Source organism: Mycteria americana, chromosome 6 (assembly GCF_035582795.1).
Source record: "Mycteria americana isolate JAX WOST 10 ecotype Jacksonville Zoo and Gardens chromosome 6, USCA_MyAme_1.0, whole genome shotgun sequence".
Classification (NCBI taxonomy): domain Eukaryota; kingdom Metazoa; phylum Chordata; class Aves; order Ciconiiformes; family Ciconiidae; genus Mycteria; species Mycteria americana.
This window is the reverse complement of record NC_134370.1, coordinates 16,587,379-16,602,075: the sequence shown is the minus strand read 5'-3', so window position 1 is coordinate 16,602,075 and position 14,697 is coordinate 16,587,379. Positions and strand designations below refer to the sequence as shown.

The 14,697-nt window shown below is 65.7% G+C and overlaps 1 protein-coding gene across 1 annotated transcript; it reads left to right on the top strand.

Moving 5' to 3' along the window:
• The first annotated feature begins 3,358 nt into the window (after window positions 1-3,358).
• On the top strand, window positions 3,359-14,033 carry LOC142410897 (prominin-1-A-like). Its single transcript, XM_075504075.1, has 24 exons — window positions 3,359-3,571; window positions 4,862-4,923; window positions 5,155-5,360; window positions 5,803-5,923; window positions 6,057-6,120; window positions 6,520-6,609; window positions 6,888-7,078; window positions 7,169-7,243; window positions 7,553-7,616; window positions 7,880-8,039; window positions 8,306-8,458; window positions 8,941-9,064; window positions 9,221-9,312; window positions 9,539-9,623; window positions 9,740-9,883; window positions 10,145-10,216; window positions 10,427-10,516; window positions 10,647-10,700; window positions 11,067-11,147; window positions 11,516-11,584; window positions 11,680-11,769; window positions 12,034-12,146; window positions 13,435-13,452; window positions 13,849-14,033. Exons 1-24 carry the CDS (start codon window positions 3,442-3,444, stop codon window positions 13,898-13,900), a joined length of 2,400 nt encoding a protein of 799 aa, XP_075360190.1. The 5' UTR covers window positions 3,359-3,441; the 3' UTR covers window positions 13,901-14,033.
• Window positions 14,034-14,697: the final 664 nt, after the last annotated feature.

The following is a 14,697-nucleotide window of genomic DNA, read 5'->3' as shown; positions in this document are numbered from 1 at the left end:
GAGGCTGTCCCGAGCGTTTATTTCTGAGCATCGAGGCAGAGGGTGGTCCCCTCGTGCCCCTGGTGCCCTGGCTGGGGGGAGCGGGCGCAGGGCTCGCTGTGCTTCTGGGATGATGCTGGCTCGCCTCGGGCTGCTGGTTCCCAGCCAGGCCCCGGCCGGCTCCCTGCTGCGCCGTGGAAAGCAGAAATCCCAGCAAGGACGGGGCACGGGGCTGCTGGGAAATGGCCCTGTCCCTGAGCCAGAGCAAACAAGCGGCTCAGGGCCTGTCCTGACACCAAGGTGATGGGCACGTCCCCTGGAGAGCAGCAGGGGTGGCACGGTCCCACTGTGGGAACGGGGCAGCAGCAGCCGAGTGGCATGCAAGGGTCCTGGGGGGGTAGATGAGGGGCAGTGACCCCCTCCCAGAGCAGGAGGCACAGCAGCAGCCTCCATGGGGGCTGCCCTGATCTCCTTCCAGGAGCTGGGGGTCCCCATGCCAGCGCTGGGGGCAAGATGCTGGTCCCCAGTTCCCCTGACCAGCTGGCCCGAGATGGCATTTAGTTGTCTCCACTGGGTGGGTGGTCTGGGGGCAGCCGGGCTCAGCCCCCAGCCACGGGGACACAGTGGGCTTAAACTGTGGGTGCCTCATCCAATGCAACCCCCCCCAGCCAAACGTGCAGGGCAAGGAGGCTGCGGCTGTGGGTAACGCTGGGGCGAGGGCAGATCTGGCAGTAATGGGGGAGGAAAAAGGGATGTGGGGGAAAAGAGGCTCGTAAAATAGGGCTGATGCAGCGGAGGGTGGGGGCAGGATGGGCCCATATCTTGGGAGCAGGGGGAACAGGGACAGGGCTTGGGTTGACATCTGCGCCGAGGGATGTCACCTTGCCATCCTTTCCCCTGATGGGGCTGGGGTCAGGGTGGCTGCAGGGTGCCTGTGCCGTGGTGGGAGCTCACGGCATGGTGAGCCCGTGGCACGGTGGCACCCCGGGCCAAGGTGTCAACACCCTCGCTCTTCACGTGTGCCGAGCTCTAGCTGCCTCAGCAGGATGGCCTGGGGTGAAGGGGAGCGATGCCCTGGGAGGCAGGCAGGGATGGAGGCGGGGGCCATGCCACGGCACAGAAGAAGCAGGACCAGCAGCAACCAGCCACCGATGCTCCTGGTGAAATCACCGCTCCATGAAGCATCCCAGGGATGCCTGGCTGGATCCTGCCCACGTGTGGCTGTGGGAGCTGGGCGCACACCAATTTGAGGGAGCGCAGCACTGAGGGCAGCCAGCTCCGTCCCACGCGGGGTCCCTGGTGCCCAGCTGCCCTTGGGAGCTGGCGGAGGGCCCCGATGCAATGCTGTGGCGATGGTCTGAGCTGGAAAGCTCAAGGATGCCTGTGAAACCCCCAAACCTCCCTCCCCACATCAGCCCCAGCGCTGTGAGAAACTTGCTGAAGTTTCTGCTTTTTTTTTTTTTTCCCTTTTTTGAGGAAGGGGCATCCGGTGGCTAGCCGGAGGGTCCCACACGGCGCCCCAGCACCTGGCACGGGCCAGGCTAGGAGGAAACCCCGAGGCAGAGCTGCTTTCCTCCCTGTGCCACCTTCGCCCAAGGTCACGGAGAGCAGCAATGCCTGCCTGTGCCAGGGAAAGTTGAGCAGTAACCTGGGAGGTGGCAGCCAGCAAGCCATCGGTGCTGGGGGGCCAGGAGCCTGGCCGTGCAAAGGACGCATGGGTACGGCTCACCCGGACTGCCCACTGGTGCCCGTCCGAAAGCACATGGTGCCCCATGCAGGGACACGGGGCTGGGGCAAGCGCCAAGGGCCGTGCTGGGGGCACCGGCTGCACCGGGGAGGGAGACGGGGAGGCGGAGAGCATGGCTGGCATGGGGCAAGGTGGGCAGCGTGGGGGGCTCTGGGCACGGGGGCTGTGGCAGAGTGAGCTGCTGGAGGGGCCAGCACTGGGTCTGGCAGTGTGGGGACAGAGCTGGGTCTCTGTGGGGCGGGGGGGGCATCACCTGGGCATGGGACAGAGGAGAGGGGCTGGGCACCGGGGGCAGGGGGCTCTCCCAGGTGGGACGGGGCAAGGGCTGGAATCTCCGGGGGCAGAGGCAGGGTACTGGGGTGGGATGGGGCAGGAGCAGGGGTTCCCCCGGGGCGGAGGCGGGGTGCCAAGGCGCAGCGGGGCGGGGGCAGGGGGCTCCCCCCGGCAGAGGCGGGGGCCGGGGCGGCCGCACGGCTCGGGCAGACCCCGGGGGGCCGGGGCGGAAGGGGCGGCCCCGCCCGGCCCTGCCCACCCCTCCCGGGGCCGCCGGCGCCGCGGTCTCGGTGCGGAGCCGAGCCGTGCCGTGCCGTGCCGTGCCGGGGAGCTCCCGCCGCCGCCGCCCGCCGGGACGCAACGCCCGGGGCACCCGCCCCGCGCCCACCGGGTGCGTCCGCGCCACAACCGGGAGAGACCCCGCCCGCCCTGCCCCCGGCTGCAGCTCCCGGAGCCCCGGCGGGACCCCGGCGGCGGGGCGGCGGTTCAGGACCACGGGGCAGTGGCGGGGGCAGAACCACGCGTGGCTCCCGCGGCGTGGGGGGCCTCCTCGGCGGGCGGGGAGGGGGGGATGGAGCCGGGCAGGCGCTGGCAGACCTCCAGCCCTAGAGGAAGAATCCCCTCTGGGGGCCCCTGAGGCTGTCCCAGCCTGGGGGGGTTGGGGTGCGTGTGGAAAATGCCGGGTTTGCTGCAGTGCCCCGCTTGGGGAGGTTTTTTAAATGCAAAACCTGGTTCTGTGGCCAGAGCTGGTTTGTGCCGAAACTGTGGCCGGCCCAGTGCACCCCATCCCGAAGGGGAGCAGCGGGTGCCGGGGTGGAGCAGGCGGGATGGCTGCCCTGGGGATCACCGCGGGTCACCCAGCTCCTGGGTCGGGACAGGAGGAAACCAGAAAGGGCACGGGAGCCCTGCGGAGGGCAAGGAGAGGGGTTTCTCCCCGGTGTCTGGGTTGGGACGCGTTGGTGGTGACGCTGACCCGAGTATGGAGAGGCGGCCCGGGGTGGCTGGGTGCCAAGAGGTGGCAGGGGCAGGGTGGGGCGATCCCGGCATCGTCGCCTTCCCCGGCAAGCAGCTTTTCAGCAATCGCAGCTGAAACTTAAACAAACCATAAAGCCGGGGCGCTGGCACTGTGTGGCTGGGCCCTGCGGCAGGCATCAGAGGTGTCGGAGGACAGGGTAAGCGCTCCGTCCCCGCTTCATCCTCCACAGCCCCCTTGGTCCCTCGTGGGCATCTCTTGCCTGGCCCCCCACCCTGCTCCTCCCGGGACTCCCCATCCTTCCCCGGTGCTCTCCAGCAGCTCTTTCCTTCTGGGCAGGACCTGGCAGGTGCCTGATTTTTTTCTCCTCGCATTTCCTGCTCAGAGGCAAGGGCAGGCTGGGTGGCCCTGTGCCCCAACGACACCGACAGTTCCTCTCTGTGCCCAGGAGCCTGCCAGAGCCGCCGCGATGGAGCTGGGGAACATCTCGCAGCCCGTGTACGGCCCTGGCCCCGAGGCACCGGGGAGCAGCACACCGGGCCTGGTGGGGATGGTGCATGGCTTCCTGCGGCTGGTGCAGCCCAATGCCCTGCCCATAGGTGGGTGCACGGCAGCGGGGAACTGGCGATGGGGTGGGGGGGCTGCTCAGACCTGTGGGGTCCTGGGTGAGCCTGGTGACTGTCCACCCAGCATTTAAATGCCAGGGATCTGGATTAGGCGGGGTCTGGAGGGGGGATTGAGTGGGGTCCTTGAGGATTCCAGCTGTGTGCTGCCCGTGTCCCATCACAGCTGTGGGGCAGTCCCAGGTGGGCCCCAGGACAGGCTTTGGTGGCAGTGCCACCTTGCAGAGTCCTGCCCTATCCTCCCTCTGAGCACCGTCATCCCAGGCCCCAACGAAAGGTGCAGAGCAAACCCCCTGCTGCCTGTGAGTTTACAGGGTCCTCTCCTGGCCTGCAGCCCTCCGTGCTTGCAGGTGACAAGGTGTGCGTAGGTGGGACCCAGCTCAGGGCCACCAAGGGCAGTGGGTGCCAGTGCCAGCTCCCGCACGGCAGCGCTGCAGGCACCCTCCGTGCACCACCCTGCTTGCCAGCGCTCGCCCTCCCTCCTTTGCCTCCGAGGGGATGTGTCGCTGGCACAGCTCTGCCCTGAAGGGGCTGCAGGTTGGCATGGGTGATGCCAGGACCCTGCGGCTGCTCAATGCCCCCCCGGGGGCAAGTGCTGCCCGCTTAGGAGGAGGGGTTTGCCAACCTGGCTGCGGCACTTGTGCTTCCTCCTTTGCCGGGCTCAACCCCTGCTCGCCAGCAACTTGCAGGCAAATGTGTGGCCGGCAAACAACACGGTGGCTTTGTGGCTTTGTTTGTGTCGCACAGATACTGGGATACAATCACATGGCACTGTGTGCCAGCATGATTTGTAATGAGGCCATGGGGCATGGGTAGGGCGAGTCCTGGGCGTGAAAGAGGCAGTGTCGCAGAGGGACTTTGCCCCAGCGCCCATCCCACACTGGCAGTGCCAGCCAGGCGTCTGCCTGGGGCTGGGCTGCAGGAGGGCAGCCCAAGGGCAGCTGAGGTGGTTGTCGGAGCATCCTCCCCTGAGCCTGCCCCCGATGCCCACTGGGGCGAGGACCCCATTGCTCCGTGGACCCCTGAGAGCCCAGGGGCTGGCAGTGCTTTTCCCGGGTGCAAAAGGGCTGTGTGACATGATGGCTGGGGAGGGACAGCTGGGAGGGAGAAACATGCCATGCACTCACAGCCGCTCTGAGCTGCAGTGCTGGAGGTGATGTCCGGTGCTGGGAGCCCCTCTCTTGGGTGAGCAGGGTGTGGGCCCTCCTGGAGAGCCCCCCAGGGCCCAGCACCCGCTCACACCTCTCTCTGCTCCTTGTCTCCCAGAACTGATTGCAGATTTTGGGCAGTCCCAGAGTAAGGAGGCCATCGGGGAGCGAGTCCAGGAGGTGAGCAAGCAGCCAGGGCAGGGAGCCGGCAGCCCCAGACCGCGGCAGGCTGGGGGATGCTGGCAGGTGCTGCTCCAAGGCTGAGCCCTGGGTGCTGGGCAGCAGCAAGGGGAGATGTGCAACCCCCTGGGGGGACCCATCCTGCCCCGTGGGGGTCTGGACAGGACCCTCAGAGCTGGAGAGCCTTCAGGGGCACCAGCGTTTTGCTGCCTCTCATTCTTCCTCTCCCAGCTGCTGCTCTATGAACTGGGTTTCCTGGTCTGCGTGGCCATCGGGCTCCTCTTCATCATCCTCGTGCCCCTGGTGGGATGCTGCTTCTGCTGCTGCCGCTGCTGCGGGAACTGCGGGGGCCGCATGTACCAGAAGCAGGGCCGGCGGATGGGCTGCCGGCGCCGGGCACTCTGGGCCTCCGTCCTGCTGGTCTCTGCTCTCCTCCTGTGAGTGCGCTGGCTGGGAGGCTCCGGATGGGACCCGAAGGCGGGTGGAAACGCTGGGGCTTGGCGGCCGTGCCAGGAAGCTGCCATTGTTCGCATGAGCAGATCCCAGCACGGCGGGACAAAGGAGAGGAAGCGGCAGCGGTGGGGAGCTGGCCCCAGGGGGCTGCGTGTTGGCACGGTGCAGACCCTTCCCGACAGCTTCTCTGTGGGGAAATGTGGGCGTGCCAGGCACTGGGCTCCCCTGTGCCTCAGTGTCCTGTGTCCCCCCTCTCCGGTCCCTTGGCTGTGTGCGGGGCGCTCACTGGGTGCTCTGGACGGGGGGCTCAGCGGCGTGCTCTGGACCCTGCAGCCTGGGGTCGGTGCGGGTGGATTTGGAGGGTCCTGAGGGGCAGCATCGGGACTGAGGTCCCCGTGTGCTGACCCTGTCACCCTTCCCTCGCAGGGCTGGTGATGTCTGTGCCTTTGTCAGCAACACCCGCTTCTCCCAGGCCGTGAGCGGCACCTTCCCCAACATCAATGACACCCTGGACAACGTCCGCACCTACGCGGCCTCCATCCCCCAGGCATGCCTGGTGCCCCTGCCCCGGCTGGGGTGCCTGATGGGGGGCAAAGAGCCCCCCGGGGGAAGGGTGACAGTGGAGCTGGAGGTGGGGAAGGGTCCCCACCCGCACTGACACCCCATCTCTGTCCCTGCAGCAAATCAATTTTATCATCGACAGGAGTGACATCCCGCTGGGCCATGCCAACCGCAGCCTCCAGGGTGAGGGTGTGCGGCAGAGGGGGGGCTGAGGCATCCTGGGGGTGCTTGGGGACTGGAGGTGGCTGGGGGTGCTGCAGATGGTTGCTGACCTGGGGGGGCCACTGTGCTGGTTCTCGTGGGGATGTCTAAAGGGAGTGGGTTTGGGGGCTCCTGCAGGCTCCTGCTCTGCTCCAGCTGCTGCTTTTCCCCATTCAGGCTCCTCTCTGGGAGCATGATGCAGGTGTTGGCAGGGTGGGGGGGTTCCCCTCTGCCCACCTTGCTTGGGGGTTGGGTGTGGGATGGGGTCGTGGGGGGGGTCAGTGTTTTTGGCAGCTCCCCTGCAAGCCCTGGGCTGCTCAGGGCAGCCTGGTCCCGCTGCCGGGGGTCCCGTCATTGACACTGTCTCTCCCATCTCCACAGACATCGGGCCCAACCTGGGCGGCATGATTGTCTCGGGCATCAGGAGCAGCACGGATGGGGCTCTGGAATCCCTCCAGAGCCTCTTGCAAGGTAGCGGCCCCATACCTGGGGGGCCAGCAGGGCCTCGGAGGGCATTCAGGGGGACGCTGGGGCAGGTGCATGGCTGGCGGGCTCCAGCGGGTTTGGGCAAGGCCCCCAGGGAGGGGGGATTCACCTGGCCACTCCAGCCCCAGCCTGAGGCAAATGCTGGGATGTTGGGGGATGCCCCTACGTTGCATTTTTGGATGGGTCCCTGAGGCTCAGCTGGGTGAGGACAAGCCCCTGCCGTGCTGGCAGGATGACACCTCGAGCCGCTGCTGTCTCCCCAGGGATGGAGGCACTGGCAGCCACCTTCAGCACCATCGCCGGCACCCGCTTGCACCTCGAGGAGCTGCAGAGCAACTACAGCCGGCGGCTGGCCAGCGTGCGAGATGGCCTCAACCAGACCCTGCGGAGCTGTGGCCCCTCCTGCGGCAGAGTGTCCCTGGACGGCCTCGCCTTCAGCACCAACTTCAGCATGGTGAGGAGGGGCAGGGTGCAGGGCAAGGGGCCCCTGCAGCCCCTTCCCCAGCCCCCTGCGGTCCCCTCAACCCCAGGCTCTTCCCTGCAGGTCCCCAGTGTGGAGCAGCAGCTGGAGGCACTGCGTGATGTGTCTGGCTCCAGCATAGCGGCTGATTTAGAGAAGGTAAGGGGTCTCCCCTGCATCCAGGCACAAGGCTGGGTGCTCCTGGTGCTGCTGGGGCTGTGCTGCGACGGGGTGGCATGGGAAGAGCCCCGCCAGGAGTTAATTGGAGGGAAGGGCTGGCCGGAGGTCTGCCTCAGCCGGAGCCTGCCTGCTGTCCCCACCACCCCCAGGCACCGGTGTGGTGGACTGGGTGCTGCGGGGAGCCTGGCTGTCCTGTGCCACCGGGATCTGGGGATGGAGGGAATGTGCTGCTCAGCCCTGGGCTGCGGGCAGGGACATGAGCTGTACGCTGTGCCCCCCCTGACGCAGGTTAACAGCACGCTGGACATGACCCCTGCCAAGATACAAGAACAGTCCTGGGACGTGGTGACAAGTAAGCAGGGCTTTGTGCCCCGTGTGCAGAATTCTCCCTCTCCCAGGGCTCCCTCCTCCCTTCTCACCCCATCCCTGCGTGGAGACCTCCCCTGCTGCCTGCAGCCCTGGCTGTCCCCAAGTGCCATCATGCTGATGCCATCCTTGGTCACGACTGCCCCCTTCCCATTCTTTCCGGGTCCCCACTGCCCCAGGCTTGCCTGCCCCAGACAAGCAGGATCTGGGCAGCAGCTTGCAGCGCCAACCTGTCCCCGTCCCCTGCAGAGACCCAGAACCAGCTGGGCCTCATCGGGCAGGAGGTCAGGAGCTTGCAGGAGCAGTTACCGCTCCTGGATGTGGAGGAGAGCATCAAGGCCTTCGTGGGCAATGCCGTGTTGGTGCTGGAGGATTACAGGGAGCCGATCATCGCCTTTGATGGGCTCAGGTAGGCGAGAGGCTGCTGCATGCCCCGGCTCCCTTGTCTGGAGAGGCTCAGGCTCTCGATCCTCCAGTTGCTGGAGGTGGGGGCTTTCTTGGTGGTGGGGCTGTGGGTACAGGATAGCCAGAGCTGTGCCTTGCAGCCACCCATGCCCCTTCCCTGCTGGGGTGCCTGGGGGCTTTTTCCTCCCCACGAAGGCAGGTAGTGGGATGCCGGCTGCTGCCCGGGGTGCCGGTCCTGCTGTCTGACTCCTGCCCCTCCTCTTGCCCCAGGTGGAGCGTGTGTACCCTCCTGTGCTGCATGGTGCTGCTGGTGGTCCTCTGCAACGTTGTCGGGCTGCTGCTGGGGCCCCTGGGGCTGAAGGAAAGTGTGCTGCCCACGCAGCGCAGCAGCCTCTCCAATGCCGGCGGGAACTTCTTCATGGCGTGAGGCTCCCTCGGCTGCCGAGGACGCACGTGGGAGCCGTGGGACGGGTGGGCAGGGCTGGCCTGGGGATGCTCAAGCTCCTAAATCATCAAATTACTGTGGCTTAATGGCCTGCCCCATGGCAACTCACTGTGCAGGTGGTAAATGCAAGGGTAAAACATGGTGCCAGTGGAAGGTGTTCGAGTGGGGCCTGTTCACCCCTTGCCGGTGCGGGCCTGGCAGCATGTGTGTGGTCCCGTGGCTCTGTGGGTGGATGGTGGCTTGCAAAGCTGGGGGAAGCCACACCGGGGTCCGAGCCCCATGGTGCAGCCCGGCCAGGTTCTAGGGTCCGAAGGCAGGGGAGAGATGTGCTTGTGGGAATGGTGCTTCCCGGCACTGCTGGGGGGGCAAGGGGTGTGCAGGCTTTTCGAGCTGGAGACAGCGCTAGCATCGATGCCGGGGCACAGGGCCCCGGTTGCTGACGGCATCTCTGTTCTGGCAGAGGAGTCGGCTTCAGCTTCATCTTCTCCTGGCTGCTGATGCTGCTGGTGCTGATCACCTTCGTGCTGGGGGGGAACACCTACATGCTCGTCTGTGAGTCCTGGCGCAGCCAGCAGCTCTTCCAGGTGAGCTCCCCGTGGGAAGACATCCCTGCCCGGAGCCACCGCTACCTTTCCAAAGGCTGCTGGTGGAGAGGAGGCAGCGCTGGCCGGTTTGGGATGCTCTTCCCAGGTCCTGCCCTGTACCGTGTCTAGTTTCTCCATCTCTTCCCTTGCTCTCAGCTCCTGGACACCCCCGGCCTGATCCCTGGCTTCAACCTGTCGGAGCTGCTGGGCCAGGAGGGCAGCACAACAAACTTCTCGGAGATGTACAGGTGGGTCCCAGTTCCAGCGCCGTGTCTTTGGGGAGGGCTATGGCTGCTCAGCACCCTCGGATGCTCCCTGGGATGGGGGCAGCTTGCCTTACCTGCCCTGGCTGTGGGCAGGCGCCGATGCCAGGCAAGGAGTAAGGTGTGACTTGCCCGCGTGGGGTGAGGACACCCTCCTGGCAGGGGGTGGCCCTTGCCAGCCCCTTTTCAGCCCCGTGCCCCTCTCCTGCAGGCAGTGCCAGCAAGATGCTGCCCTGTGGCAAACGCTGCACCTGGACCAGAGCGTGTCCCTGGACAAGCTCTTGAACGTCAGCCAGGTGAGCGTGGGGTGCCAGGGTCCAGGGGGGCAGGGCTGGGGGCGCAGAGCTGGTGCTGGGGGGGGACAGCGAAGGGCTGGCACTGTGCCCCATCATGGCTCCCCTCGCCCTGGCAGTACACAGGAGAGATCTCCACGGCCTTTGAGAAGATGAACATCACCCTGAGCCCCATCTTGCTGCTCAACCAGAGCCAGAGAGACTTGCTGCTGAACACCAGCCGGGTGGTGTTCACTCCCGACTTCACTTCCACCTTGGAGAAGGTGGGCTGGGGGCAGGCTGGTGTTGGGATGGGGGCGTCTGGACGCACGTTGAGGGGGTCCATTGCCCCCTCCCCTTTGCTGCTGCGGGAGTCCCACTGCAGGCTCCCGGGGTGTCCCCTGCCATCCGTGTCACCCCTTGGGGCAACTGGGAACCTCCCCCACCGGTGAGGCCCTGGCTCCACTCTGCCCTGGAGGGATGGGGTACAGCCCCCCATTAGCCCTGTGTCCCCAGTCTCACAGCTCTGTCTCTGCCTTTTCCAGCTGGATCAGAACATGACCCAGGGAAGCCTCCTGGATCTGGCCGCAGAGCTGGAGCAGCTGGCAGACAAAGAGGTGAGAGATCACGGCACCCCGGGGCCGTGGCCACGCTGTCCCCAAAGCCACTGGCTGCAGTGGCTCCTCTGCAGACCTGCCTGGGTGCTGAGGGGAGGTGAGGCCCTTCACCCTCGTCCAGCTCTTTTCTCCAGCCCGGCCCCCCATCAGATGGCTGTGGTGGGGCAGGGACCCTGTGCTGGGGGGCACCACTGACTGCAGGTCCTCCAGGGCGTGGATGTGAAAGAGAACCTGAAGGCTGATGCTCGCAAGCTGAGGGAACTGGACAAGGAGATGCAGACAAGCTTCTCTGGGCCGCTGGTGAGCGACGCCAGGGTGGGGAAGGTCCTGGGGGTGCTGGCTTGGGCTCCCCCAGAGCTTGGAGCCTGCTGGTGGGGTCTCGGCTGAGCCATGGGGTCTGTGCCTCTGACCCCCCTCTCTCCATCCCCAGCAAAGACTGAAGGAGAGCATCCACTTGGTGCAGAGCGGGGCTGCCCAGCTCGAGGTAAGTGGAACGAAGGAGCCTCCTGAGCACACCCCACTCTGGGGCACCCTGCAAAGCACCCGTGAGGTCTTGCAGTGGAGATGGTGGGGGCTAACTTGCAGTCTGGGGGGCAGGTGGCTGCTGTGGGACTCCCTGAGCACGCACTGTAGGGGCTGCTCATGGGGCAGAGGGAGGGGGCCCATGCCGGGGACCCTGCCAGGCGCAGGCTCCCTCCACCCGAGGTAACTCGGGCACTACCATCGCGTGACTGCTGGGGACACCACAGCTCAGAGATGCTGCACCCCAGGGATTGCTGCTGGGCAGGGTGGGGGAGATGTGGGGACCCCACTTCCCCCATCACACTGCTGAGAGCACCTTTCATCCCAGGCACAGACAAAAGCTGCGCTGGACAAAGCCAGCGAAACCCAGGAGTTCCTGGAGAGGGAGACGGCAAACATCATCAAGAACGTGAGCTCGCCTTGCCGTGCTGCCAGGCCACCCGGTGGGGATGTGACCGGACCCCCACACCAAGACCTCCCTTTGCCCAGGGATGCCAAGCAATGTCTGGCTGTTTGTCCTGCCCTGTCGTCTTCCCCAGCGGTCCCCTGCACCCCTTATCAATATGGTGATAGGCGCTTTATATATATAAATATATAAGGGGAGAGTGACCCCTCCCCTTATGGTGCCTCAGGCAAGGGGCCAGGGCAGGTAGGGGCTTGCAGCCCCATTGCTGCTGGGTTGAGGTGGTCTGACAGCCCTGATCCTGACACGGAGGGGACATGAAGCACGGAGTGGGCTGGGGGTGCAGCATCTTCGCTCTCTGCTTGCCCTCCCAGGAGACGTGGGCCTTCCTGGAGGAGCTGCTGGACTTCTTCGAGACCTACATCTCCTGGGCCAAGAGCAGGGTGAGTGAGCCTTCCTCGGTGGGGTAGAGGGAAGGGAGGACAGGCTGCAAGGTTCTGGGGGACACTGACATGTCCTGTCTCTACTGTGTCCCCAGCTGACGGAAGACGTGGCACGTTGCAAGCCCATAGCTCAGACCCTGGATAATGTGGAGGCCATCACCTGCGACTACATCCTGGACTCTCTGGTGAGTGGGGCAGCGATGTGTGGGGTGATAGGTGTGTGTGGGGTGGCAATGAGGTCCCTTTGATCCCTTCCACACAGGATGAGGGGTACCCATCTCTGTCCCGAGCAAGCAGGGCTCAGCATCTCCCTGGCGCATTGCTATGGCTAAGAGCAAAGGCCAGGCTGCAAGAAGGTGTGGGTGGGGGGGTCACTGCAGGTGCTTGGGAGCGGAAGAGGCTTTCCCAGTCGCTGTCTAGTCCCTGATGGCTCTCCTCCCTGCACCCAGAACGCCTTCTGGTTCAGCCTGGGCTGGTGCACCTTCTTCCTGCTGCCCAGCATCATCCTGGCTGTGAGACTCGCCAAGTTTTACCGCCGCATGGACATCGCTGATGTCTACAGGTGAGGAGCCACCCGTCCCTTGCGACCGCGCTGGGCCTGGGGTCCCCCCCCGCACACTGCAAACTGCCCCTTCACGTGCCCCGCGGCAGCCTGTGGGGCTGATCCTGAAGTAATGCGGGCCGGGGGGGGACACCAGGTAGGTGGCTTGGGACCTTCAGGCTCCAAGAATGGAGGTGCTTTGGAGAAGAGCCTGGCTCTGCCTGCTCTGCAGCCCTCCCTTGGGCAGCTGAAGGTGCATGCCCAAGGGAGGAAGGTGCATGCCCCCTCGGAGGAAGGAGCCCGGCTTGCGCGGCAGGGCTGCAGCCCCCAGCCCGGCTCGGAGGTCTGCCTCTCGACTCGCTCCCCTTTGCACCATTTTTTGTGCTGGGGCCCCAAAACGAGAGCACAGCTGGGGGCCGCGCAGAATGCAACGCGCTGCGCGGTTGCCGTTGCTGCCACGAGGGTGCAGTGCTCGCTTGCGTGCCCGTGGCCACCGGCGCCCCGGGGCTGCCCCCCAGCCCTCTGGGACCCTTTCCCCGTCCCTCTGCGGCCTTCTGACGGGCAGCCCCCCCCTCCAGTGCGGCCGCCAACCCCCGAGGGTAGGGAGCGGTTTCCGGTCGGATTTCCAGCAGTGCGGGCTACGGCTGGGCCCTGCCGCGCAGCCGGTTTGCCGGGGGTTCCCCTGCTCCGGCCCGCCCCCCCCCCCCCTCCAGGGTCGCAGCTGCCTGGGGAGCCGGGGTTTGCAGCACCCCCGTGCCCATTGCAGCCCCAGCCAGCCTTCCTCCCGCTGCCTGCCCCACTCCTCCTCGCTCGGCGCCCTGGCCCTCCCAGGACCCGTGCGGGGGTTGTCAGTGGTGTGTGCAGCGTGCGGCGCTGAGCCGGGCTGCGCCCTGCCCGCAGCGTGCCTGGGGTCCCACGGGTGGCCCCGGTGCCTTTCACTTCCCCCTGCAGCCGGCGGCTGAGCTGGCTGGAGACACGGGCTCAGCTGCCAGGGAAGCTTGGGGGAACTGAAATCGTGGCGTGGGGAGCTGCGTGCCACCGAGCCGGCGAGCGTGGGGCCCTGCTCTGCCTGCCCGGGGACGGAGCAGCGATGCTCTGGGGGCAGCAACTTTCGGGGCGGCTGTAGCAGCCTGTGCTCAGGGTCCAGATGGGGCAGCCAGGATGGAGGGGACCATAGCACCCTGCAGCCCCCCGTGTCCTCCTGGTGTGCCCCCGGGGGAGACCCTGTCCCACTGGCAGATGCTGGGCTGTCCCGGGAGGCATCTTCTTGCCCCCCTGACACTGTCCACTCTTTTTTTCTCCCCTTCAGGAATGAAGCCTTGGAGATGTAAGTAGCAGTGCCAGGTCTCTGTGTGTGTGTGTGGGGGCAGCTCTTGTGGCATGAGGGGGGACAGGGCACAGAGGGAGGGGGGCGAGGAGTGGAACAGGGCAAGTGCAGGCCAAGGAGGGTGCTGGTACCAGGGGAGGACTGGGAAGGTGGGACCTGTGCAGCATAGACTGTTCTGGGGTCCCTCCATCATCTTCCCACACTCCTCAGTTTGGGGGTGCTGCTGCTCCCAGCCTCCCCCAAACCAGCGGGGTATGCATGGGGGTCTCCACACCCTCTTTCCTGTGGGGCTGGGCCACAGGGGTGGGATGACATTTGGCCTTCTCAGCACATCCTGGGCTGTCTCATGCTCCCCTCGGTGACTGGGGGGTGACATAAGTGACCTTGGTTTTGCAGGCCACCCACATTCAACTTCTACAAAATTCCCCGGCCATCCACGAGGCATTAGCCCCTGTTGCCCACAGCACGGGCCCAGAGCAGATGGACATGGCTACCCTGTCTGCTGTACCTTCTCCCTGGGTGCTGGACAGCAGGTTGGGACCCCCTGCTGAAACCCCCTCCCCAGTTCCCAATATGTGATGATGCCCTGGTATGTGTGAGAGGGGGCTGCCCCTTGCATTGCCCCAGGTGGGACCACACACACACACCATGCCAGACCCCCCCCCCCCAGACCCCATGGGCTCAGGGCAGCTCGCACTGTCCATGCCACCGCAGCCTCTGCGCTGCCAGCCAGCAGGGACCTGCTCACCCAGGCCCCTCGCTTGAAAAATGTGACTATTTATTTTTGCAGGGAGCCTGACTTTTTCTAAGGCTGTGATTTTTTTGGTGTCGAACAATAAATGGGGTGTTTGTGTGCACTGCAGGCATGCAGCTGTGCTCTTCATGTCCGGCTGCGATGGAAGGGCACAGGGGTAGGCGCAGGGAGGGTTCCCCACTGCTGGCCCCAGTTGGGGCTGTGCTTAGGACTGGAGGGCTCTTGCTGTGATCCCCAAGCGTGCTCCGCCCACAGCCAGCCCTTGGAGTCCTGACCCAGCCCATGGGTCGATGCAGGACCGCTGCTCAGTGTCACCAAGGCTGGGTGATGTTCCCCTCACTGGCTAGCCCTTTGCACCTGCGGCTGGGTGGGTGCCAGGTCCTTCCCTGGGAAAAGCCGCACCAAGAGCCTCCTGTCCATGGGGTGCCAGCCTGTGCTGTCCCCAGCACGCAGGCACTTACCTGTGCTCTCTGGTGACCCTGCTATGTGTC